This window comes from Panthera leo, chromosome D2, assembly GCF_018350215.1.
Source record: "Panthera leo isolate Ple1 chromosome D2, P.leo_Ple1_pat1.1, whole genome shotgun sequence".
Taxonomy (NCBI): domain Eukaryota; kingdom Metazoa; phylum Chordata; class Mammalia; order Carnivora; family Felidae; genus Panthera; species Panthera leo.
Window position 1 is genome coordinate 45,753,245 of NC_056689.1, and position 25,570 is coordinate 45,778,814.

At 48.8% G+C, this 25,570-nt stretch overlaps 1 protein-coding gene across 1 annotated transcript in view; it reads right to left on the bottom strand.

Moving 5' to 3' along the window:
• The window catches only part of FRMPD2 (FERM and PDZ domain containing 2), an 81,227-nt gene extending 61,518 nt beyond the window's left edge, over positions 1–19,709 (bottom strand). Inside the window, 8 exon segments of the mRNA XM_042908089.1 lie at positions 2,001–2,175; positions 4,293–4,364; positions 6,275–6,410; positions 8,447–8,534; positions 9,202–9,334; positions 10,885–11,076; positions 17,782–17,939; positions 19,491–19,709. Of these exon segments, the coding sequence (XP_042764023.1) occupies positions 2,001–2,175; positions 4,293–4,364; positions 6,275–6,410; positions 8,447–8,534; positions 9,202–9,334; positions 10,885–11,076; positions 17,782–17,939; positions 19,491–19,614 (1,078 nt within the window). The 5' untranslated portion in view covers positions 19,615–19,709.
• Between the last annotated feature and the right edge of the window lie 5,861 nt (positions 19,710–25,570).

The window sequence follows — 25,570 nt, forward strand, 5'->3', positions numbered from 1 at the left end:
AAGCGGCTCAAGAATGCCCACATGGAGGGGTCTAGGACACACACCTGACTGGGGGGAAACAGTCCAGGATACACACAAGGTTGGGACTCAGAACAAGCACACTGGTTTTCTTTAAGTTGCATGTTACAGATCAATAAAGATACAGTGTTTCCTAAAGATTCTTCTTTTCACACTTTACAAAAGATCGAGCCAACATCAGTCCATCACATCGAAGCGTATCGTGCTCGTTCTTTTACTTAGGAGAGGGGTCTCTCGGAGGTCTATAGAGAGCTATGGAGAAAGGACACCCCCTACCCCATCCTGTCCCCCTGCCCCATTGGACACTAACCGACCCCACAACAAGCTCCCGAGCCCCTCCTACTGGGGATGGGAGAACAGAGAAACACCAAGATTATGATTCCTAAGCAAGAGGGGCTGGCCAGGATTGAACCTGAGAGCCCAAATAATCCAAACTCGACCTCCTTTCCATTCTCCCACACAGCACTTAGCGTCAACTACAGCAAAGGTATAATTGCATGGCTGGAAATAGGAATCCCTAATGGAAGGGCAGAGCTGGTCAAAGGGAAGAACTGGGCAGAACTGGGAAAGGGGAAGGTCTTCATAACGGCTCCTGGGTGGGGTGCTGAGTTCCCGTTAGTCCTGTATGATTCGATGGAAATTAAAAAAAAAAAAACTTATTGTGGTAAAATACACATAATAAAAAAATTTACCATCTTAACCACAGTTGAAGGTACAGTTCAGTACTGTTAAGTATATTCGCATTGCCATGCAGCTATCTTCACCACCCACCTCCAGAATTCTACTGGAACTGCTACCCTGTACCCATTAAACCACACCCCCTACTCCCCCTCCGCCCTGCCCCTGGCAACCGCCATTCTTTCTGTCTCTATGATTTTGCCTCTTCTAGGTACCTCACCCAGTTGGAGTCCTACAATATTTGCCTTTTTGCAACTGTTTTATTTCACACAGAACAACATCCTCCAGGTCCGTCCGTGTTGTGGCATAGGTCAGAATTTCCTTCCTTTCTAAGGTGGAATCATGTTCTATCATACGTACATACCACCCTTTGCTTTCACATTCATCTGCCAATGGACACTTGGGGGAGCTTCCACAGTTTAGCTACTGCACACAATGCTGCTACACACATGGGTGCAAAAACTTCTCTTGAAGACTCTGCTCTCAATTATTTTGGGCATGTGTGCAAAAGTGGAATTGCTGGATCATGCGACAAATCTATTTTTAATTTTTTGAGAAACCGCTCTGCTGCTTTCTGCCGTGGCTGCACCATTTTACATTCCCATCTATATGGAACTGCTTTTTTTTTTTTTTAAGTAGGCTCCAGGCTCAGTGTGGAGCCCAGAGTCGGGGGGACCCGACCTCACAACCCTGAGATCAAGAACTGAGCTGAACTCAAGAGTAGGACACTTGGGGCACCTGGGTGGCTCAGTCAGTTAAGCGTCCTACTTCGGCTCAGGTCACGATCTCACGGTTCGTGAGTTCGAGCCCCGCGTCAGGCTCTGTACTGACAGCTTGGAGCCTGCTTTGAATTCCGTATCTTCCTGTCTCTCTTTCTGTCCCTCCCCTGCTCACGCTCTGTCTCCCTCTCTTTCATATATGGATAATAAAACATTAAAAATTAAAAAAAAAAAAGAGTAGGACTCTTAACTGACTGAGCCACCCAGGCATCCCTACATGGAGATGCTTTTAACATTCACTTATCTAGCATCAGTGCTTCGAGACTGATCAACCAGATCAACCAGACCCGGCAAATCACAGAAACCCATAGCCTCTTACATATACGATTTCATTATAATCTCCTGCACTCCCTTGACACTTTGCAATGAGCACTTGAAGCTTCACCATGCTAACTGATGTCTAAATGCGCAAGGTGAGGCATCCCAGCCTCAAGCAATTTTCGTAGAAGGAAGAGGGTTCAGGTAACCAGGTATCTGGGTTACGTGAGGCACCAGGCCAGCAGTAGGTTATGCACACACGCTTACCTTTCATGTAAGCCAAGCCAAAGCAGGTGAGCTCCCCAAGGTTGACAAAAGACATGACAGCACTGAAGACAGCTCCTGCCGTTGACATAATGTCACATTTCACCTCCAGACACTGCCCACTCAACAGCACCACGCAGAGGGCCCTGAGAGCCAAAAAGGATTTCCCTTTTCTGGTCTGAAAATGATAATAGTATCAATTGTAACAATAACTTACGAGACAGGAGTCTTGACTGTGGGCTAGCTACTGTGCTAAGCACTTTATACGCATTGTCTCACTTAATGAAAAACAACCTTACGAGATAAGTATGTTAGGGTTCCCATACAGTAGATGAAAAATGAGGTTCAAAGATACTAGTTAAGGGATGACAAGCATAGGAAGGGACGGTGCCAGAATTAGTAGGAGGCAGAACTGGACTCAAGTCCGCATTCTATAAGGCTCTGCAGGGACTCTAAAGGCTGGGAGGCAGGTCCAGTGGATGTCTCCCCCTTGCTGAAACCCCAGCTGACCCTTGGGCTCCGCTTCCTAGAAGGGCTTAGGCTTCTCATGGACCTCATCCATGGATCATATGTCCCAGGGGTGTCAATCACCCTGAATCTGTTCCTCCAGCCCCCACCCCCACCCCCAGTGCACAGCAGAGAGAATAGGGGTGGGCACAGATCCAGTGAGGAGATAGGAGTTAAGGGGATTGTTCTGAACCGAGAAGTTGGTCAGCAGAGCCACATCCAAAGATAAGCAGCAGCCAGACTTCTCTCTTCACCCTGCTGAGATTAATTCTAGATTCATCTGCTACCACAGCCCCACCCTGACCACAGCTGCCACCGCTCAGCCACCCATCATTCTGCCCCCACATGGGCTTGTTGCCTGTGTCTTTGCATGCAATGTCCCCTGCTTAGAATACTCCTCCTCTCCTTCCCCACATGGCGGGTTCCTACCAGTCTTTGAGGTCTGGCTCAAAATCCTTGTCTGTGGCCTGGAGGGCAGAGCCACCCACTCCCTTTTCTACTTCCATGGCACCTTGTGCTCAGAGCCCTGGCCTCACTAAGGACATAGGCTGAGTATCACCTGTGTCCAAAGCCCAGCCAGGGGTCTGGCCTGGACCTCCATCCAGAAAGTCCTCATTAGAGGACAGTCATGGATATGGACACTGACATGTGTGACTTTAGTGTCATGGAGACCATGCCTGTGACCACATCCCAACCCTTGTGGCACCCAGGGGCAGCCCCCACATTCCAGGGGCCAGTGTGGAACTGAGGTCCCTGTATGAAAGGGTTCCTACATGATCCTGGGCAGGGCTGATCACACAATACACTCTGAGGCACTCTGGTGCAGAGGCTAAGAGAGAGAGGTGTGGGGGCACCCATGTGCTCTGAAGGGCCCTCTGCTTGGGTTTAATGTTCTACAAGGGCCCCCTTGAAGTTCTTAATAGTTGTGCCTTTGAACGTGTGTTTTCTAAGTGGGGCCCAATGGGACAATGAAGCTTCTGCTGCCCACCTGCCAGGACAGGTCCTGGCTGCAAACTCCCTTACACCCTGGTGCTCCAGCCCAGCCCAACCTGTCCCTCCCGCTGCCCCTTTCCACTCTCCAGGGAAGCCTATTTCTCCCCTGCTCTGCAGGGGGCTGGCTCAGGAAGGTCTCAGTAAAGCACACATACCCCCAAGACATCTTGGAGCAGGTCATGGCAGTGGCTGTCCCCACTCTGGTCTGGTATCACGAAAGCCCTTTGAGTGTATATCAGCAGGGACAAGTGTCTTGCCCACCCTCAATCCAGACACCGAGTGCCCCTACAGACAGAGGCTGAACCCCTTGGGGCCCCACAGTCTTCCCTGGGCTGGGGCAACAGAGCTAAGGGAAAGGAGATTGACTTTTCCACCTCAGCAAATGGACAAGTACGAATATGCTAGAATGTAAGCTCCAGGTGGGAAGGACTCCATTTTGCTCACATTACATAGATCTGGGTTCTGGAGTGGGGCCTGGCCCCGACTAGATGCTCAAACAATATTTCCTGACTCATTAAGGTGACAAAGTTGAGCTGCATCTGGAAAGCCAAGCAGGATGAGCTGGAAGTAGCAGAAGGCTCGTCTTCAAGGAGAAGAGGAAGTGCTGAAGGACGGGAAGCAGGAGTGGGACTTGGCAGAGGGCTCTGGCAGGAGCCTGGAAGAGAGAGTGAGCACCCCCCCCCCAGGGCCCTCCCAGCCTGAGACCCCACTCAGGGGTCAGCCGGCCTCCAGGCCTTCCCAGCAGTGTAGCTCCCTCCCCACCCTCCACCCCTGACCAGTCAACCCAAAGGTTACCACAATTGATCCAGGCAGGTGCACAGTCACTGGGGCCTCTCCAGCCAGCAAGACGAACTCCGGCCTGGAGAACTGTGGGAAACACTCGGAGTCACTCGTGGTCAGAAGAGAAGTCAAATTCCAGGGATCTGGGCCCCCCCCCCGATTCTGGGACTGGGCTTCCCCCATGGGCTCATCTCCCCTCATCCCCTATCTATTCCCCCTTCCCCACAGCCAGCAGGAAATAGACTCCAGGGAAATGGGGCCCAACTGGGCTGAGGCCCCAGCTAGGCTGGACATTTCAAAGCCAAAGTCTTAATGGTGAGTATAGTGCTCTTATGGTGGGTGTCTCCTTCGTTACATGTTTCATAATTCACGCATCGTTACATAATCTTTTATATGTATCAAAATCATAAAACACATTATATGAGACAAATAGATATTAAACGCAAGAGATTTTCTAAAGTAAAAATACCTTTAGATTTAAGTTTGAGGAAACATTTTCCTAGCTCTGCATGTTGAGTCACTAAGGTACATGGGCAGCTCTTCCCAATTGCACATTATTTATATCACGCTTGTGACCGGGAAATACTTTGATAACCATCGCTGTTTAGACCTAGCCATCATCCTGTGGGGTGATTATTCTCGAGGCATTGGGCAGGAAATTGAGGCTCCAAGAGGTTAAGAAACTTGCCCAAATCTAACACCAGAGAGTGATAGGATTGTGTGGGCCCACAAATGTGTTCCCCAAAAGAATCAACAAGACTCCTGTCTCAAAAGGGCAGCTGGCACGTGACTTGCGTCCTGTAAGAGTTTCCAGTAGAAGCGTCCTTAGTGAGTGATCATGAAGAAAAATCAAAGAAGGTGAAAAAGGCCTCCTTGACCCTGTCTACATTCCCCCAACCCCCCCCCCCAACCAAGCTCATGAGAACCTGCGAGTGCCCTCTGAGGGCATCAGGGCCTGGCGGAGAGTGTGGGAGCTGAAAGTCACAAGGGGGAGGATGTCCTGAAGCTGCTCTAGGCTCAACTACTCTCGAATTAAAGAGCTTTAAGCAAATCTGTCTGCAACAGACAAAGGTTTTCTGGGGGCACCTGAGTCTGATCCCCAAAGGGATCTAGATGCACAGGCAGAACGCCTGGCAAAGGCAGCCTCCTCAGCAAGCAGCCAGCCCAGCGGGGGTGCGTCCTTGCTCCAGGGGGCCCTGATCCCCTCGGGATCACTGAGGGCTTGTGTGATTATTAAGACAATTTTTCAGCTCATGGCAGTGTTGTTCAAGGAACGGGAGTGCTTCTCTTCTAACCACCACAAGTGGCTCTGCTGGCTGGTTCCAGGGCTGTGTCCGGCAGAAGGTGCACCCTGGACCACCCCTGATCTCACCTTCCAGCGCAGGCTTAGTAAGCTGGACCCTCAGGAGAGACCGGCCTGCCTGCAAGGAGACACTGTTCCCGGAGGCATGAGCACACCGCAGGGACCACTGGACATCCATCCCCCCTGTCAACCTGGACGTCAAGGCCAAGGCATCCTGGCCTGGCTACCCTGTAGCCTCTACTCCTCACACTTGCCCAAACCCTATTACCCTGTGTACCAAGCAGAATGGAGAATCTCCCTTCCCTTTCTGCTCACCCAAACCTTTGCTCCTGCGTTTTGCCTGCTCACAAGGCCCCCTTCCAAGTACATTCGGCCTTGTCAGCCCTCTTATTTCATATGCCTTGTTTTGCCACTACCCCACATTGATGGCAGTCAACTTCCTGAACAGCTGGACCTGGCTACTTCAACCTTCTATCCTACACAGCACTTACCACAGCAAGGCCACTCAGTAAACACCTATTGCCCGGATTGCAACTATAAAGTTTATTTTAGTTTAGTTCTGCAAATCTCAGCCCAGGGGGCCTGGCCACCCCACCCCCAGAGGAACCTGCCCACTTTCAACTACTGTGTCAGCCACACACAGGTCCCCACTCACATCTCTCTGGAGAACGTCCTTTGGGCCCCTTTTGCTCACCTTTCCTTTCCTTTGCAGAAAAGCCCTTTGAGAAGGAGTTGCCGGCTGTGAGATTTCTGCTGCCACAGACAGAGCGGTGCTGGAGCTGAGCCGCGGTCCCTCCTGAAGATTTGGGGGAACTTCAATTGGAAGAGCACTGGCCAGTGGTCAAGAAGGGGAGAGATGGTTAACAACGGAAACAGCTTCCAGCAGTCAAAGCCCACACGTGCAGGTGCTCAGCTGGACAGGGTGTGTTCACACTTAGCCTTGGCCCCACGACTATGGGAGAAATTACCGTGTCCACTTTTCCAATGAGGCAGCTAGGGCTGCATAGGGAAGGGGCGGGGTGGGGTCTGAGGTGCAAGGCCACAGTCCACTTCTTCCCCACTCCCAAGACCCTGCTTTGGCTCACTGTGCTCAGGACAGGCAGGTCCTGTGACGCCAGCTCCTGAACACCGTGACACAGGTGATGGGATCGCAGGAGGTTCTGACTTTCCTGCTTAGAATTTAATATATTGTTCAGGGGCGCCTGGGTGGTTCAGTAGGTTGAGTGCCTGACTTTGGCTCAGGGTGTGATCTCATAGTTCGTGAGTTCGAGCCCCCTATCAGCTCTCGGCTGTCAGCACAGAGCCTGCTTCAGATCCTCTGCCCCTCCACCACACAAGCACACACACGCTCTCTCTCTCTCTCAAAAATAAATTAACATTTGAAAAAATAAAGGAAGTGTTTCAAGAAAAAAGAATTTTATATATCGTTCAAAATGTTTTGGAAGTAGGGGAGCCTGGGTGGCTCAGTCGGTTAAGCGTCCAACTTCGGCTCAGGTCGTGATCTCACGGTTCGGGAGTTTGATCCCCATGTCGGGATCTGTGCTGACAGCTCACAGCTTGGAGCCAGCTCTGGATTCTGTGTCTCCCTCTTTCTCTGCCCCTCCCCAGCTTGGTCTCTCTCTTCTCTCTCTCTCTCTCTCTCTCACACACACACACACAAAATTAAAAAAATTTAAAGGAACAAAATGTTTCGGAAATAAAAAAAACACATTGTTTCCAGCATCAGAAAAAAAAAAAAAAAAAAAAGCTGTTTTCATTGGGCAAATAGAAAATAAGAGTTTTATTTTTTTTAATGTTTATTTTTTTTTGAGACAGAGAGAGACATAGCATGAATGGGGGAGGGTCAGAGAGAGAGAGAGACACAGAATCTGAAGCAGGCTCCAGGCTCCGAGCTGTCAGCACAGAGCCCGACATGGGGATCGAACTCACGAACCGTGAGATCATGACCTGAGCCGAAGTCAGACGCTTAACCGAGTGAGCCACCCAGGCGCCCCAAAAATAGAGTTTTAAATAGCAGGCAAAATCACTGTAAGGTGAACTCGACTGCATCCTGTCAAGCCCCAGCTCTGTATTGGACGTCAAGTACTGCCACAGGCCTTGGCCGAATCATGGAAGGACAACAAATCGATACATAAAAAAATAAACACCCAAGTTACAAAATTCCTAATGTTCCAGATGCAGAAGGATATCGTCTCATGTGGTTTCGAGCAGATTTAAGCATCTATATTACATTCATCCCCAAACCAACCGCTTCTCCCTGACCCCTGCCCTTTGCATCTCTCTGTCCCTCTGTCCTTTCCTCCTTCCCTCTCTCTATTCCTTCCTCCCTCCCTCCCTCTCTTTTTCTCAACTCTGCCATTGTCATGAGAACAATCCCCGGGGCAAGCCTGCTGGTGAAGAGCCAGGGCGCCCCCAGATAACAGCCAGCCACCCCCAGAAGTGAGGCTGACTAGCCAGGCTGCAGCCAATCACAAAGGCATCTGGCAGAGTCCAGAAGAACCTCCCAGCGGAGCACAGTCTGAATTCCCAACTCCCATAATCAAGAGCTAAATAAACCATTATCTTCAGACAACATGTTTTGTGGTTGTTTGCTATGCTGCCTCATGGGGCAACAGAAAATCACAACATGGAAGCGTGAACTTGGTTCCCAGGGGAGACAGAATGGCCCAAAAGCACACCTGCCATCAGGCCCCTCATCACCTTGGCTGCATATCTGCTTAAATGTGTTTTTTTTTTTTCACCTGCCAATGGAATAGGGTCAGCTTTTTCTGGAGAAGCAAAGGGTTTTGTATCAGTAATCAGTAAAGAAGCAAGACACAGCAGTCCCCACGTGGATGGCCCACCCCCTGGACACCTTACTGCTTACCTGCTAACAGAGAGGCTATGGTGACTGGGTGCTGAGGTGCTCAGACCGGGCTCCAGGGAACTCTGGGTCTCTGTGCTTCTCTCTGAAACTAATCAAACAGCACAGTACAGGGCATGAGAAGAGGCAAAGAGCATGGCTCTCTTGAATCAAGTGGATATCAGCAGCATGACTTACAGGCTGTGTGACTTATTTACCCTCTCTGAGTCTATTTGCTCACATGTGAAATGGAAATGACAGCTACAGGGGGTTCAGAGGAGTTTTTTTTGTTTTTTGTTTTTTTTTTGAGGGGGAGAATAAAACCTAGTGGCAAAGAGTACCTTGTCTTAGGGACAGAAAACAGTAGTATTAATTTTTTTAAAAACCTCCGATCCAGTTGAAGAGTAGAGACAAGATTATTCTAAAAACCATTCCTTGGACACGCCTACAGCAACAACAGAAACAATCTTTTACAGATTGCTTTTCCTTTTGCTCCACCTGGAAACTAACGAAAAGAAAGTCTTCCGTTATGTTGTGTGTTGAAATTTGTTCTTATCAGCTGGGACAGTTAAAACTCAATAAAAAAAAATTTATGTGTGATTTATATCACACAAAATTATAGCTCCAGGTGAAGCTTTCCTCAGGACCCAGCCCCTTCCCTGTGGGGGCTCTCTGGAAGAGGGGAGCTTGCCCGGGTTTTCTCTGCCACCACGGCACGGACATCCGGCCCACTCGGGGCAGGAAACAGTAGAGTGGGAGTCTCGGGGCACCATACCCACCTCTGCAGGGGTGCAGACGCTCCCGGGCCCATACTGTTGTGTTCTCGCAGCTCGCCTGATGCAGCCTATGCCTGAGCAGGCAGCTTCTGTCCTGCTGCGCCAAGGAGCTTTCTTCCATGAGTCTCCTCTCCACCTGAAGGTCAAGTGCATCACACATCCACACCCCAAAGTCAAGAGGGGACATTTATATAAACACATACAGACTGGCTGTCAGATTAAGTCAGTTCAGAAGTATCTGTCCACACAGTGAGAGCCTAACAGTGGCAACCAGAATGTGCTCCGGACCCCACCACCCACATGCGCCCTAGAGGTAATTCACTCCCCTCCCCCCATATCAGCGCACTCAAGCACAACCGTGCCTTTGCTCATGTGCTCCCCCGACTGGCTAGGGTCTCCCTGCTAAGCTCCTCTGTGCCTTCAAGACCCAGAACTATGTTCTTTGTACTTTCAAAGCTCTCCACTTCTGCCCTGAAGGCAGAGGGAAGTGTCCTTTTGTCACTTTCCCTCATCATATCACTCACATCTCCTTCAATGACACATTATATCATGTTTGCTTGCTTGTCTGTCTGCCCCCACCCCCACCCCACCGACCTTACTGTGTGCTTTATGCTTCATTATAGCTCCTCCGGCTCAATGAACAGGGGCAACATGTTCAGATGCCAAGAAAAAAGGGATCCAAGAAGGAGGACAAGACAGAGCAGGCATTTTCTGATTGACTGTGGACAGCATCCACCCCAGCAGTCCCCTCCTCTCCATCCACACTGCCCCTGTGTTAGTCTTGGTCTCAGTTCTCCAACCAGCCCCCTGGACTGGTGCACAGGTGCCCAGCCAGTCTCCAGCCCTGCCTCTCTCTGGTTCCTCTGAAATGCAGACCTCCTTGCATTTCTATCATAGGCACCTTGCTTGCCTCTCCCCAGTCCCAGCACTGCCCCGGCCTCAAGGGGGCCAATGCTGAAGTAATTTCTGCCCCAGAATCCCCACTCCACCCCTGTGCGGTCAGGTGGAGGCTGTCTCCACCTGAGACCACCTTCTGGCTGGGCTTATTTCCCATCCTGTCTTCCCTCCATCACTCCCGCTCTCCTACGGGCACTTACCCAATAAATAACATGCATAAGCATCACCATTTCTGGCTTTGTTTGGAGGGAACCCCACGTAAGCCAAATGCCTACTATGTGCCAGCCTCTTACTAGGCGGTGAGGAGCACACAGGGCAGCAAATGTGACAAGTGCAGCAGGGGGACCCTCTGCAGACATAAGATAGCAGAAGGAGGGAGGGGCCAGGGACTGTAGGCACAGTCAGGGAAAGTTCCTTGCATGAAGCCTAGTTGAATTTTGACAGGTGACCTGACTCACGGATTACAAACATGTAATGTAATTGTTTTTGTGTAAAGAGCTTCTTTGAAAGATTCCAAGAATCAGCCACATTAGAAATCTGGGCTTGCTCAATCATCTTTACCAGCGCTGCCCAACAGAACTGCAAGGCTGGGATTGTTCTAGATCTTCCGTGTCCAGTATGGTCATCAGCAGCTGCATGTGGCTACTGAGCACTTGAAACGTGGTAGGTATGACCGAGGAGCTGAAGATTTTACTTGCATTTCAATTAACTATAATTTAGCTAATGTAAATGTCAATAGTTCCCCCTAGCTAGTGGCTCCTGGGTTGAGAAGCGCAGATCTACACTGACCTCTGAGATGGTGCCCAGAACCAAGCCAGCCAGCCGTCTAACTTGGAGACCGGCAGAGGTAGGGTATACGGCCACTTCTTCCCAATGAACCCGACAAGCTTCCAGAACTGACTGCAAGGGGAGCCGCCTGCGAGGCTGGTCTTCACACATGGTCAGCAGAATGGAGCTCAAGGGCTCACGGAGCTGCAGAGGCTGGAGAGAAGAGGGGCTGCATGAGAAGCCTGGACAGCTGAGTCCAATACCTTGTCGGGTGTGCGGTGGGGACTAATGGAAACAGATGATCTCATTACCACTAGACAGACACCTGCTCCTTCTGGAGCATTTGGGGACGGACACAAGATATATCACCAAGGCCACAAAATGCAGAGCAACGATCTCTATGCCAGCTGTGTGAAGTTTGCTGCTTTCTAGTCTGGAATGTTCTTTGGTACCCAGAGAGCACAAACCTGTGCTTGGAATACTTATGAAAAATAGGTGCTTGACAAAGTGGGCATCCACCCATGCCAAGTACACACATCAAACCAGGGATCAGCCTTCAACTCTCACCCACCTGGGTAACCTGTCAAATTATTTCTCGATTACTTCTCAAATGCAATTACTTCTCAAATTACTTCCTCAATTACTTTCTGCCAAATTACTTCTCAAATTATTTAGGTGGATCTCACTGGGCCTTTCCCCTAGAATGTGAGCTCCAGAAACATAAGGGCTGTGCCTTTTCATCCTTGGGCATTTCCAATGGTCAGCACAAGGTCAATGATCACTGGTTGAACTTCATGTCACATGCAGCCATGAAGCAAAAGAAAAAATATTTGCTTAAGCATTTCCCTCGTGCATTCAAGTGGCCACCATTTATATTGGGAAAGTCCTCAAATTCAGACTCAAAATCAGGCTTTTTGTCCCGCTCACCCATACCGTGAGTCATTTTCAAGGTAAGGGCTGCCCTACCATTTCCTGCCATGGAGCATCAGTTGTGAATTCCCATCTCCATGTGTAAGAGGGATGCTGCATCCCGGACTCATACAGCAAATCCCAATGCCTGAACGACAAAGTGGGAGACAGTCCCTGTCTTCAAGGACTTCACAGTCTGATGAGAAATATGGTCACCGAAAGAGACAAGGACTGGGACGCCTGGGTGGTCAGTCAATTAAGCATCCAACTTCAGTTCAGGTCATGATCTCACAGTTTGTAGGTTTGAGCCCCGCTTCGGGCTCTGTGCTGACAACTCAGAGCCTGGAGACTGCTTCAGATTCTGTGTCTCCCTCTCTCTCTGCCCCTCTCTTGCTTTGCACTCTCTCTCTCTCTCTAAAAAATAAATAAACATTAAAAAGAGAGAGAGAGAGATAAGGACTCAAGTCTTGGGAAGCACAGACATGGTGATAACACAGAGGAAAAGGTCTAACCCAACCTGGGGAGGGAACGAGGAGCTGGGGGAAAGAACTTGAACTAAATCTCCAAAAGCACACTGGTGTTAACCAGGAGAAAAGTGGGGGGAGGAACCACAGATAGAAGGAGCAGTATATAGTAAGTATGGCATGTCTGAAAAGAAGGGCACTGTGGGCAGGACAGAGCCCAGGGGAAAATGACAACACAGGGCCCCTTGTTCAAAACTTTTAAGAATTTCAAGACGGTGACATCAGAGCATTACACCAAGCATGGGCCCTTGTAAGCGCAGGGCACTATTGGATTACACAGGCCACACGCCCGTGAAACTGGCCCTGATTATGGAAGAGCTCCAGAAAGGAACCAGAGCTACAGGTAAGAGCCCAATTTGGGGCTCCAGGTATGCCCTGCTGAGAAGTGGAATCTAACCCCATGAGTAGAGTGGGAAGGTAAGAAGGATATCACACGAGGAGGGATGAGAATACAAAGCACCAGGAAACATTGGGATGTTGAATTAGAGAGACAAAGGTGAGATAGAAGGAAGGGAGGGAGGGAGGAAAGAAGAGGGAAGGAGGGAAGGAAGGAAGGAAGGAAGGAACAAAAGGAAGGAAGGAAGGAAGGAAGGAAGGAAGGAAGGAAGGAAGGAAGAGGAGAATTCTCTGGCTGTTGTTACCCTGGTCTAAGAAATTCTTATAGTGTGAGATGAAAATTTGCACACACACACAAACACACATACTCTGTAGTCAAAAGTTTTATACAGTGCTGTGATGAAAGTTTAAAATTTTTCTATGCTTTAAGCTTTCTTGGAGTCTTTAATAAATTACTCTGCAAAATCTTGAAGAGGAAGGTAATAGAGGGAGCATTTTCCCAAATCAATTGAGCACAGAACCCTTTTTCAGGAAAGCATCTCACGTCAGGAACGGCTGCTTTAAAGCCTGTTTTATAAATCTGCATCTTCGCCATCTATAAAATCTTCTAGTTTGCCACTTCCTCTGAGCGGATAAGTCTTATTTTGCTTGCCAACCCTAAATCGTGGCTGCCTGGATGGCCATGTTGAGTAGCATTCTGCGGTGGTTTCTAAACTCAGCGGGAGCACTTCTGTAACCCGTTGGCAATGCCTTCCTAGAACCCAGGAGGACGGAGTGGTGACACAGAGCTCAAGAGAAGTGGTCCCTGTCCTGAAGAAAACTGCTCATTAAATCCAAAGACATGACCTGGCAAGACTTTGAGTACCTTGTTTACAGACCTGATTTTGTGGGACATGAAAGCCTGCTGACCAGTAGAGGGTCATTCCTAAAGAATAGACGTGCACCTGCTCAAGAGAAAAAGCACAAGATTAGATTTTGGTCACCTCTGGTATTCCATAGTCCTGCAAACAAATCGCAATTCCATTTCCACGTGCGGCAGACAGTGTTGGCCGGCTAGCCCCCCCACCATCTGCGACTCCCGTGAACTTCCCGTCTCCCACTCTAGCGGCTTAAAACCACAGTGACCGTGACACCCCACTTTGGCAAGAGACGCAAGGGGAGTCTGTTAAGGGGCTTTTGAGAAAGCTTTTGCTTTACTGACAATAAGAACACAGTCCATGGTCCCACTTTTTCCTCAATTTTGCCTCGAATGCTGACAACGTATATGGATCATAGCTGCCATCTTGGGACCATGAGGCAACAGGCACCGGAAAAAAGACCAGCAGCTAGAAAGGGTAGAATGTAAATACACAGCCTGGATCCTCGATGACATTTACTGAGCCGCCGACCAATCCCAAGACTCCTGGTGAAGCAAATAATAACTCTATCTGTGGTGCCAGCCGCTGCACTTTAGGCTTTCTGATGGCACATAGCTTAAACCATCTGCACGTGAAACACTATGGGACAGCCTGCTTTAAAAAAAATTTTTTTTAACGTTTGTTTTTGAGACAGAGAGAGACAGAGCATGAACGGGGGAGGGTCAGAGAAAGGGAGACACAGAATCTGAAACAGGCTCCAGGCTCTGAGCTGTCAGCACAGAGCCCAATGCGGGGCTTGAACTCACAGACCGCGAGATCATGACCTGAGCCGAAGTCGGCCGCTTAACCGACTGAGCCACCCAGGCGCCCTTGGGACAGCCTGCTTTAAAAGCATCACCTGTCAGAAAACAAGATGAAATGGAAGAACATTATCTGACTTCTCCACCCTCACTTCCTTCATCTTCAAAATGAGGATTCTGGGGCACCTGGGTGGCTCAGTCGGTTAAGTGTCTGACTTTGGCTCAGGTCATGCTCTCCCGGTTCATGGGTTTGAGCCCCCCATCAGGTTCTGTGCTGACAGCTCAGAGCCTGGAGTCTGCTTCAGATTCTGGGTCTCCTTTCTCTGCCCATCTCCCGCTCACACTCTGTCTCTCCTGCTTTCAAAATAAACATTAAAAAATTGTTTTAATAATAAAAAGAAAATAATAATAATAAAGTGAGTATTCTACCTGAATACTCATGAGGATTGAGTAAAAAGAACCTGCAAATGGTCATGAAAATTTTTTATCATTATCGGACGTGGAGCACTTACATGCCAAGCTCTGCTCCAAGCCTTTTACTTACATTAACTCATTCGGTCCTCACCACCATCCTGTGAGGTTGGTATTTTAATTGTCTCCATTATACAGAAGAGGCAATGCAAAGGAAACTTTGGGAACTTTCCCAAAGAAGACCTAAAGCCAGGCACCAGAGCCTTGGCTATGTTGCTTCTGGATTATACTAAGTTTTCAATCAATGTCAATCTGTTATTGTTGTGGGGCTTCTACTGTAATTGACAAGGCGCATTCCCCTTAGGATCACGGGAAATGACTTTTGAGAACTTCAGAAGGGACACGCTGAATTCATAAAACATAGTATGTGGAAAATACACGCTTATTTGAGCCATCCACTCAGTTAAGTACAAGTGACTTTGGTTTTGGCTTCTGGCATCCCTAGGTCAAGAGCATGTGTCCAGTATCACATGTGCCAATTGTCTCTCTGACCTTATATCCCCAACCCGATCAACCAGCCCTCTGAGGAACGTGACTAGACACCTGCAGACAAGTTCACAGATTTCATCCTCACCTCTGGAGAAATGGTCTTGAGAGCAGATGCTGGAGCCGTGCCCTGAGCACTGCCAGAGGCACCGTCCACACTGGGGAACTGACCTGGATTCCAAATGCTCTAAGTACCCTTGGTGGTGCCTAAGGCCAAAGTGACAACAGGCTTCCTCTCAAATCCCAAATCCAGCCCCTTAGTATATGCTGCCTGGAGAAGGGTGGTGACAGTTTTGAATGCAACTCCTGGTGCCACGGGAAAGAACAGCATGATGGATTGTTGATGTCTGCCATGAGCACAGGATGGGGTGACAGTGGCTTGAGTGACTCATAGTTAGAGACCAGCGCACACCTTCCACCTGCACTGGAGCTCGCCAAGCAGTGGGAAAAATGCCTCTGTGTGCTGGGAGAGCTGGATATTGGTCTGAGGAGATGAGTCGGCATACATCCTCCAAAGCTCAGGACAGAGCCCAGAGCTGGGGGAGGATTGTGAGCAAAGCCTCTGCTGAGACCACTTTCCTGACTGCTCACCTCACCTCCCACAGGACCTGAGCCAAGTTGGATGCAGAGAGGATACTGCAGTGGACGGAAGAGAAGAGCAATTAACAGAACTGAATGGTAGGGATGTGTTAAGAGGGGTAATGGCCAGGTGACCTGGCCTACTAAGCACCAGTTTGCCACAATTCACCCCCCAGGAAGCTAAGTCCCCTGCATTTTTGGGGTGCATCAGCATGCGCCCCTCTAGTGGCTGCTCAGAAAGTCAGATCCCCCTGGGGTGCCTGGGTGGCTCAGTCGGTTAAGCGTCCAACTTGGGCTCAGGTCATGATCCCACAGTTTGTGAGTTGGAGCCCCACATCAGGCTCTGTGCTGACAGCTCGGAGCCTGGAGCCTGCTTTGGATTCTGTGTCTCATTCTTTCTCTGCCCCTCCCCACTTGTGCTCTGTCTCTCAAAAATAAATAAAAATGTTAAAAAAAAATTATAAAAAAAAGAAAAGAAAAGAAAGTCAGATCCCCTGGCTCCAGCTGTGGCATGTCAGCTGACTCCAGACTGTAGGAGGCACCACCAGAGAGACCCAAACAGAGGGACTGAGAGGCACCCACATCTGTATCTAACACAGGGGTCCAGGGATTTATCCCTGAGATTCTGTCAGTACAGGAAAGAGTAGAGGGGCTCGGGGTGCTGGGTGTCTGCCTGTGGGTGACAGAGTCAGGGCCACTGCAATGGGGAACTTGATGCTTTCGCTATTGTGATCTGACTTGGAGACACGTGGGCCCAGATGAACCAACCCTGGAAGCCACCAAGCCCCTGTTATCTGAGCCCGAAGGAAAAGCAGCCTCCGTTCCAGGACGCCTTCTCCTTCCAAGAGAGGCGGAATTTCCAGGCTGTACTTTTCTCCTGAAAGGATGGCAAGAAGAAGCAGAACTCGCTGATTAAGAGCCACTATGCCCTGAGTGCTGTGTGCCTGCCTTACACCACTTTCTCCTTAGATTTTCTTCTTATGGGGGCGCCTGGGTGGCTCAGTCGGTTAAGCATCCGACTTCAGCTCAGGTTATGCTCTCGTGGTTCATGAGTTTGAGCCCCACATGGGGCTCGCTGCTGACAGTGCAGACCCCACTTCGGATCCTCTGTCCCTACCCCCCCCGGCCCCTGCCCTCCTTACTCTCTTTCTCTCTCTCTCTCTCAAAAGTAAATAAACATTTAAAAAAAGAATTTCTTCTTTCAAAAATTGAATATAATGTTTACTAGACCTTTGGCTATCCAGAAGCAAAACAAGTCCATGAAAAAACTAAAATTACCACTGATGTTGCCATCCAGAAATAATCACTGCAGGCATCTTCGTGTATATATTTTTAGAACTCTCTCTCTCCCCTGTGTGTGTGTGTGTGTGTTTATTAAACTAGGGTCACATTATACATGCATATATTTAGGTTCTTTTCAAGCCATTAAATAAGCCCCCACAGCCTCATTTTAATGCTATCTTATTTACTGGACATTGTTTCCAGTTTATCACTAATGTCAACAATACAACAATGAACATTACTGCAGTTAAATCAGTCTTTACTCCTACCTTAGGATCAACTCCTGGTTGGGGACGTTTTAGGGTTTTGCTACATGCTGCCATGGGTACCCATGGCTCAGACCGTGTACCCACAACTTTTCCAACACTTCTTTTTGAATATTTATAATAATCTGATAGATTAAGTCAAATTAACCCTGCTTTACAGGTGTAGAAATTGAAGCTCAGAGAAGGTGACCTGTCTTCATCAAATAACTAAAAGACTGGCAAAAAAAAAAAAAAAAAAAAAAAAAAAAAAAGCCTGGGAATAATATTCTTTAAATCCATTCTGCCTTAGTGTTCCTCGGGGCTAAACTGGGAGCTGGGGATGCCACCCCCAGGACAGATCCAAGGTCCTAGGACCAGGCCTTTCCCCGGGACAGGCCCAAAGGTGCCACAGAGATGCCCCACAACTTACCTGAGATGCGTCGGGCTGTTCATCGTCACTCTGTTCCTGTAGCAGTTCAGGGGCCTTGAAAGGAGCAGCCTCTATGTGAGAAATGTGGTTCTGGAAAGAAAGACTTCCGGCTGCAGACAGCAGGGCTGACCAGGGACAGACCACATAGTCCGAGGAATCTGAAAACAAGGCCATAATGGGAGTATAGAGACATGACCACTGTCCGGAGGGCCAGTTGTGGGACTGCGACCAGCAGGTGCCCCTGGGATGGACTGAGAGCAATGCCCAGGGAAACATGAAGTGGATACAACCCCGATACATGCGTGCACAAGACCACGTGTTACCAAGGGCGACCACAGTGGTGGCCAGGAAACCAGCCACCTGCATCCAAATTCCTCAGTGCCCCAAGCGTCTCAAGGTCAGAGGTCCACTTGGAAATAAGCCCAAGTCTGAGTTCTTTGGAGCCAAGCCTGGGACCAAGGCAGCTGGTCTTCTGGGCGTACTGTAGGGGTTCATCAGTCTCCCCTCCCCCATCCTGGAACCGACACCCGGGGCAGGGAGGAGGGAGTGAAGAATCACCGGAGGGTGAAACTGAAGGTAGAGGTGCACAGCAGCCTCCTTTATCTTCCCACACTGGGACCCGCCTGATTGCTCATGTGGTCTCACTCATGTGTGGGGAGCCTCGGCTGCGGTCTCGCGGGTGACTTCGGAGCTGACATGTGAGTGTGCGTACTCAGCGTTTGTTCCAGTTATTAACCTAAGGCTTCGCAGCTCCAAATTCACCTTTCAATACCTGCTCCCTGAAGCAAGCTCTCCCTTACAGCGAGTGCGACATGCAGCTTTCTCAGTAGAGGGCGCTAGAGAGACATGGCGAGAGGCGGGGCCCTCCTGCTGTTTCGGGTCTCAGAGCGCGGGCGGGAGGACAGTTGGTGACGCTCTGCCCTGACAAAGGACCCGTGGTCCAGCACGCACCTCCCGGCCCCAAGTGATCACTGTTTCTGCACAGACGCCGCGGGCTCCAGGCCTCCTGGCAGCACTAGCTCCGGAAGTTATGTCTCCCCGTTGCCCTCCTCCATCCAGAGAGGGTCACCCTTGCCCCTGGTGGCGATTCCTGTGCCTCGCTTGTCCAGTGAATGCCAGACCCTTCTGGCCCGGCAAAGCAGCGAACTTCGCCTTCATCGTGGGCTCCAACCACAGCAATTCCAGCAAATCTGAACCCCGATCTGGGGAAGGGGCTTCCCTTCCAAGTTTGTCCCTCACTGGTACTTCCCTCAGTCCTGGGGAACCGTATCTTACAATTACTCTTCTGTTGGAATTTAATAATTCTTTATATTAACCTCCCTCCCGCTCTTTAGACCACCTAGTGTGTGGGTTCTAGCCCCTGATGGGGCACAGGTGATACACCATCTGGCAGGAGACAATATGGGAGTGTCAGCAGGGCAGCCCCCTGCCTCCTGTCCCTTATGCTCAGACCATCCAGGTGTTGGGAGAGGCCCATATAGCTGCAGCCACTGTCTCCCTAGAAGCAAGGCCTTTTTTCAACTCTGCTGCATGCCATGGGTCCGAGAGACAGGCCTGCCTTCCCAGGGCAACTCCATAGGCAGGTGTCATTTGACTACTTGATCTAATGCTTTGGACTGATAACAGATCTGAGAAGCAGCAGTCAGAGATGGCTTGGGAAGCCTTGCGTTCAACTCCCTGCGATTCATGTGACCCAAACACCCTCTTACCTTCACGAATGTCTTCCAGGAGCCGCTCCGCAGCTAGGTACAAGAGGGACCAGATTTCCTCCTCCGACAGAGCTTCGCCCCTGACCTGCAGGGCGCTGGCCAGGGTCACAGAGGCCGGGCTCATGCCTGCAGAGACATGCGTGTGGCAGAGTCCCCACAACGTCCACCAGCTCTCTGGGCCTGTACTCACCGCTCCAGCCCAGGCACAGCCCAGCCCCCTCTTCGGCCTGGCAGCACCATGTTTTCATCACCTGCATCCCCGGGGCTGGGCGCAGGGCTAGGCACACAGAGGAAGCTACAGAAATGTTTTTTGGGGGGACCTGCGAGTCTGCCTGGCTGAATCAGTGAATGAGGAAATAAACTCCGAAATGAAAGCTTAGGCGAATGAATGAATGAATGAATGAACAAATGATCCATGAGAATGGCACCGCCCTCTGAGCTGGGCTGCGCTGTTGAAAAGAGCTCCCTTGGCCCAGGTAGCATCCTCTGCCTGCTCTCCTCTCTGTCTGGGAAAGTAGGTTAACGGCATTTTTTTTTTAATCTCCACTACATGATTCATGGCTTTTCCCCTGCCACACGCCGAGTCGGATGTGGCGCCAGAACCAGCCCTGTCTGTAATGATCACGACACCTGCCTGAGGAGTGAAAATCACTGGAAGGAAGGCGAGTCCTGTGTTTTGAAAAAGTGCAGGCTCAGGGAAGCGTGGGACTGACCCGCCGGAGGAGGGGTGAAGGAGGCTGGTCTTCTCTTTTCCTCTCTTCTTAGAAGGGCTCCTTTCGACCAAAGCTGACATTTAAATGTCTGTCCTCCTGACACAGCTGCCACCCACTAATCTCCAGCCCCAGGTGGGGTGACAGCAGGAAGAGGCCAGGCAGGCTTTTCCTAATCCATTTACGTCATTGATCTTTTCTGCGGCCTCAGGGAGGGCGGGAGGGCGGTGTGGGGGGCAGGGCGGAGAGCACGTTATGGCACCCTCATCCCTCTGTCCAACATGGCCAAGCCAAGATCTCCACTCGCCGCCTGCTCAGCTCTACGTACGCCTGTAGTCCAACCTCCTCCGGCCTCAGGAAGAGAGTTGGACTCCCAGAAGAAAAAAGCCTTGCATGTCCTCCTCTCCCCTGGGGACCAGAGGTGTGCTGGAGCCAGGCCTAGGCCGGAAGCTTGATGTGTGAGATGTTACAACAAGGAGTCTGCAAAGAAAGCCCATCATTCCCATTGGCAGACAGGAAGGCAGTCCAAGGTCACCCAGGTAAAAATTAATAGATTCAAAGCTAAAGTGCAGGGCCTCTCTTGTCTTTCTTTTTTCTCTTCCTCCTACTTCTTTATCTAAACTTGGCTTGAGACATATGGATTAGGCATCCCCATGCTGCCACATGTTCCCAGCTCTCTGCAGCCACCGTAAAAGGCTACTTATTAGAGAACAAACAAAGGGACAAGATTAGGACTCTCAAATACGAAATCTCTGAATCTCAAGATTTCTCACAAAATACCAAATGTGGTGTGGTTTGTTTTCCCATCACTGTATGACTAGAAAAAAATTGCATTAAAAGTATTTTAGGCTGGTGTGGTGTGGCTAGTCAAGACCATCATTTCAATATAGTAATTCAACTTTCAACAAATAGTGCTGGATTCATCATAGGAGAAAGAAAAAAAAACCCTCTTATCTTATATAAAAATTAACTCAGGGCACCTGGGTGTCTCAGTCGGTTGAGAGTCCGACCTTGGCCCAGGTTAAGATCTGGGGCGCCTGGGTGGCTCAGTCGGTTAAGCAGCCGACTTCAGCTCAGGTCATGATCTCACGGTCCATGAGTTCGAGCCCCGCGTCAGGCTCTGTGCTGACAGCTCGGAGCCTGGAGCCTGCTTCGGATTCTGTGTCTCCCTCTCTCTCTGCCCCTCCCCTGCTCATGCTCTGTCTCTCTCTGTCTCAAAAATAAATAAAAACATTAAAAAAAAAAAAAAAGATCTCACAGTTCGTGAATTCAAGCTCCACATCAGGCTCGCTGCTGTCAGCACAGAGCCTGGAGCCTGCTTCGGATCCTCTGCCCATTTCTCTCTCCACCCCTCCCCTACTCATGCTCTCTCTCTCTCTCTCTCTCTCTCTCAGAAATGAATAAACATTTAAAAAAACTAAAAATTAACTGAAAATGAATCATAGACCTAATATAGAACATAAAACTGTAAGTTTTTAGGAAATAACACATCGAGGCAAATATTCAGGATCTAGGACGAAGCAAAGAGTTCTTAGATTTGACACTGACATCATAGCTTAGCCTCGCCTACCTTACATGTGTTCAGAACACTCAGATTAGCCTACGGTTGGGCAAAATCACCTAACACGAAGCCCGTTTTATAATAGAGTGTTGAATATCTGATGTAATTTATTGAACACTGTACTGAAAGTGAAAAACAGAATGGTGTAAGCGTATCGGTTGTTTACCCTTGTGACCACCTGGCTGACTGGGAGCTGAGGCTCCAGGCCACTGCCCAGCATCACGAGAGAGGATTGTGGTGCATCCTGCTAGCCCAGAAAAGGATCAAAATTCAATGTCTGAAGTACAGTTTCCACTGAATGTGTGTGGCTTTTGCACCATCGTAAAGTCAAAAACTTGTAACTCAAGCCATTACAAATTGGGGTCATCTATAAATAAAGAACTCTGGGGGAGCCTGGGTGGCTGAGTTGGTTAAGCGTCCGACTTCGGCTCAGATCATGATCTCACAGTTCGAGAGTTTGAGCCCTGTGTCAGGTTCTGTGGTGACAGCTCAGAGCCTGGAGCCTGCTTGGGATTCTGTGTGTGTGTGTGTGTGTGTGTGTGTGTGTCTCTTTCTCCCCCTCCCCCACTCACGCTCAGTCTCTCTCTGTCTCAAAAATAAATAAACACTAAAAAAAAGTATAAATAAAGAACCCTCACAATTCACTGTAAAAAGACAACCTAATTTTAAAATGGGTAGAGACCTCAACTGTGCTTCAATAATAAATAAATTCAAAGTAGAATAAAAAAATGACTACAATAGGCAAAACTGAGAGTGTCACAGGCCAACTGGAATGTATGGCCACCCAAATCTTTTTTTTTAAATGGGCAAAGACTATGAACATACATTTCTCCAAAGATGTACAAATAACTGATAAGCGCATGAAAAGTCCTCAACATAATTAGTCATTAGGTAAATGCAAATCAAAACCACAATGTGATACCATTTCAGATCTATAAGGATGGTTATAACCAAAAAGTGTTGACAAAAATGTGGAGAAATTGGAACCCTCACATATTGCTGATAGGGATGTAAAATAAGGTAGCTAGCCACTTTGGAAAACGGTTCAGCAATTCCTCAAAGAGTTAATCATAGTGTTACCACGTGACTCCGCAATTCCACTCCTTGGTATATACCCAAGACAAATGAAAGCATATGTGACACCAAAACGTAGGCACAAACATTCATAGCTGCATCCTTGATAGTATCCAAAAAGTGGAAACAACCCAAACGTTCCTTAACTAATGAATGAATAGACAAAATTGTATCCACATACAATGGAATGCTATGTGGCCATAAAAAGGAACAAAGTCCTGCTACATGCTGCAAGATGGATGAATCTTTTTTCTTATACCCCTTAATTAAGGTGTAACTGACATACGAAAAGCTGTATATATTTAATGTATGCAACCTGATGAGTTTAGAGATAAGTACATATTCATGAAACCATCACCACGATCTAGGCCATACAAGACTGATGAATCTTGAAAACAATCTGCCAAGTAAAGGAAGTCAGCCACTAAAGGTCACATTTCATATGATTGCATTCGTAGGAAATATCCAGAAGAGGCAAATGAATAGAAACGGAAAGATCAGTGGTTTGGCAAGGGTTTGGGGGAAGGGCAGGGGGAGAGTGACTGAAGTGGGTATAGATTTCTTAACAGCTTGATGACAATACTCTGGAATTAGTTGTGATAGTTACACAATCTTGTGAACATACCAAAAACTTCTGAATTGTGAACATTAAAAGGTGACTTATGGTATGTGAATTACACCATAAATGTGAATAATTTTTTTTAATTTTTTTTACATTTATTTATTTTTGAGAGACAGAGAGACAGAGTGTGAGCAGGGGAGGGGCAGAGGGAGAAGGAGACTCAGAATTAGAAGCAGACTCCAGGCTCCAAGCTGTCAGCACAGAGCCCGACGTGGGGCTGGAACCCACAAACCGTGACATCATAACCTGAGCCTAAGTCGGATGCTTAACCGACTGAGCCACCCAGGTGCCCCCATAAATGTGAATAATTTTTAAGAGAAAAGCAAGGAATGGAAAGGAACTTATAATTAAAAGACAGATCATGAGGTGCGTGGGTGGCTCAGTCAGTTAAGCATCTGACTTCAGCTCAGGTTGTGATCTTGCAGTCCATGATTTCCAGCCCCACGTCAGGCTCTGTGCTGACAGTGCAGAGCCTGGAGCCTGCTTCAGATCCTGTGTCTCCCCCTTCTTTCTGCCCCTCCCCCACTCATTCTCTCTCTCTCTCTCTCTCTCTCTCTCTCTCTCTCTCTCAAAAATAAATAAACATTTAAAAAATTTTTTTAAAGACAGATCAAATTAATAAATGAGTAAAAGTAAATATAGTATCTAGGAATGTACATGTGAGAGACAAAGCTATAGAAACAAGAGGATGACTGTAAAAGTCTGGATAATGATTACCTTTGGGGGAGTGAGGGCCTGTGATTGAGATGGAGAATATGGAAGGGTTTCTGGAATGGGGGGCAAAGTCCTATTTCTTAGCCTCAGTGATGGCTCAAGTAAGCTAAGTAAAGCTCAAGTAAACTCGGTAAGCTAAACATTTGTTGTAACGGTTCTCTGGGTCCGTTCTTTTACAATAAGTTTAAAACAATTTCAAGCATTGCCCTGCTAAAAATGTTTTTAGGCAAATCCAAAAAATAGCACTCCATTTCCACCTCCTTTCTTGAAATACAAATCCAGCAATTTTCATCAGTTATGTTAGATTCTATCTGAAATCCTGCCAACAAATGCCAACCAGATTAAGAGGCCCAACCATTCTTTCCATCTAGGGTGGATAAGGAAACAGCCAACATCTAGAAAAGCACATAACTGCTCGGGTTGGCTAGTCAAACACCCCTGTCTGTGGTTGGAACCAAGAGTTCTTTGAGGCTTGAAGTTGCCATTCTCGTTGCTGGTGTATCAGGATTGCAGCTTCCACGTCAGAGGCAACAAACCCCAAACACAGGAGGTAATGCCTGTGAACTAGTCATCAGCCTCTCCATTAAAAAAAAAACAAAATACGACAACAACAAACCCATCCCACTGTTCCAAGACATGTGCATGCTCCCACTGCAGAAAGAAATGTCTACGTTCTGCTTCTCTGTACAAACTCTCTCTGACCCCAGGGCCACAGATGAACGTGACATTCTGTCCACAGGAGTGAGTTGTGCCTCCGGGGAGTGCCAACAGTTGGGAACCATTGGCGGCCCCGAATTTCCACGGCAGCCCTGACCACACCCCTCCACTCTGGTAGGCAGTAACCTGTTTGGGGATACTTCAGGGACTCCATTTCAGTCCACTAGTCCTTAAGAAGCAACCCAAATATATGTTAACATTGCAATATTGCAAATTCCATTTCAGGGCCAGCTGACAACACCAATACAAGGAGACACTCCCTAGCGCTTACTGTGCACCAGGCACTGTTCCAAGGGCTTTATGTGCACCAGTCCCGGTTTATGAGACAGCCGCCATCAGCCCTGCCCCGGCATGCCGTGATGCCTCCGGGCTTGCATCCAAGTGTTTGTCTACACAGTCTGGTGGTGAGGTACCACTGCACCGTGAACTGGAAGGGGACCATTAACCATCTAAGGGACGGAGAGATCCCACCACACAGATAAACCCTGCCTTCCTGCCAGTGAGGAAGCTCTGGGAAAGCGTCCAGCCCATGGCCATGCTTCTGGGGGGGCAGCTCTGTTGTCTCTCATTCACTTCCCAGGCTCACACCTCTGTGGGCCAAGTCCTGTATGTTGACTCGATTCTCCGAACGCTTCTGCAGTCAGCTCATAACCCAAAAGTCTCCTCCATCTGAGGCCTCATT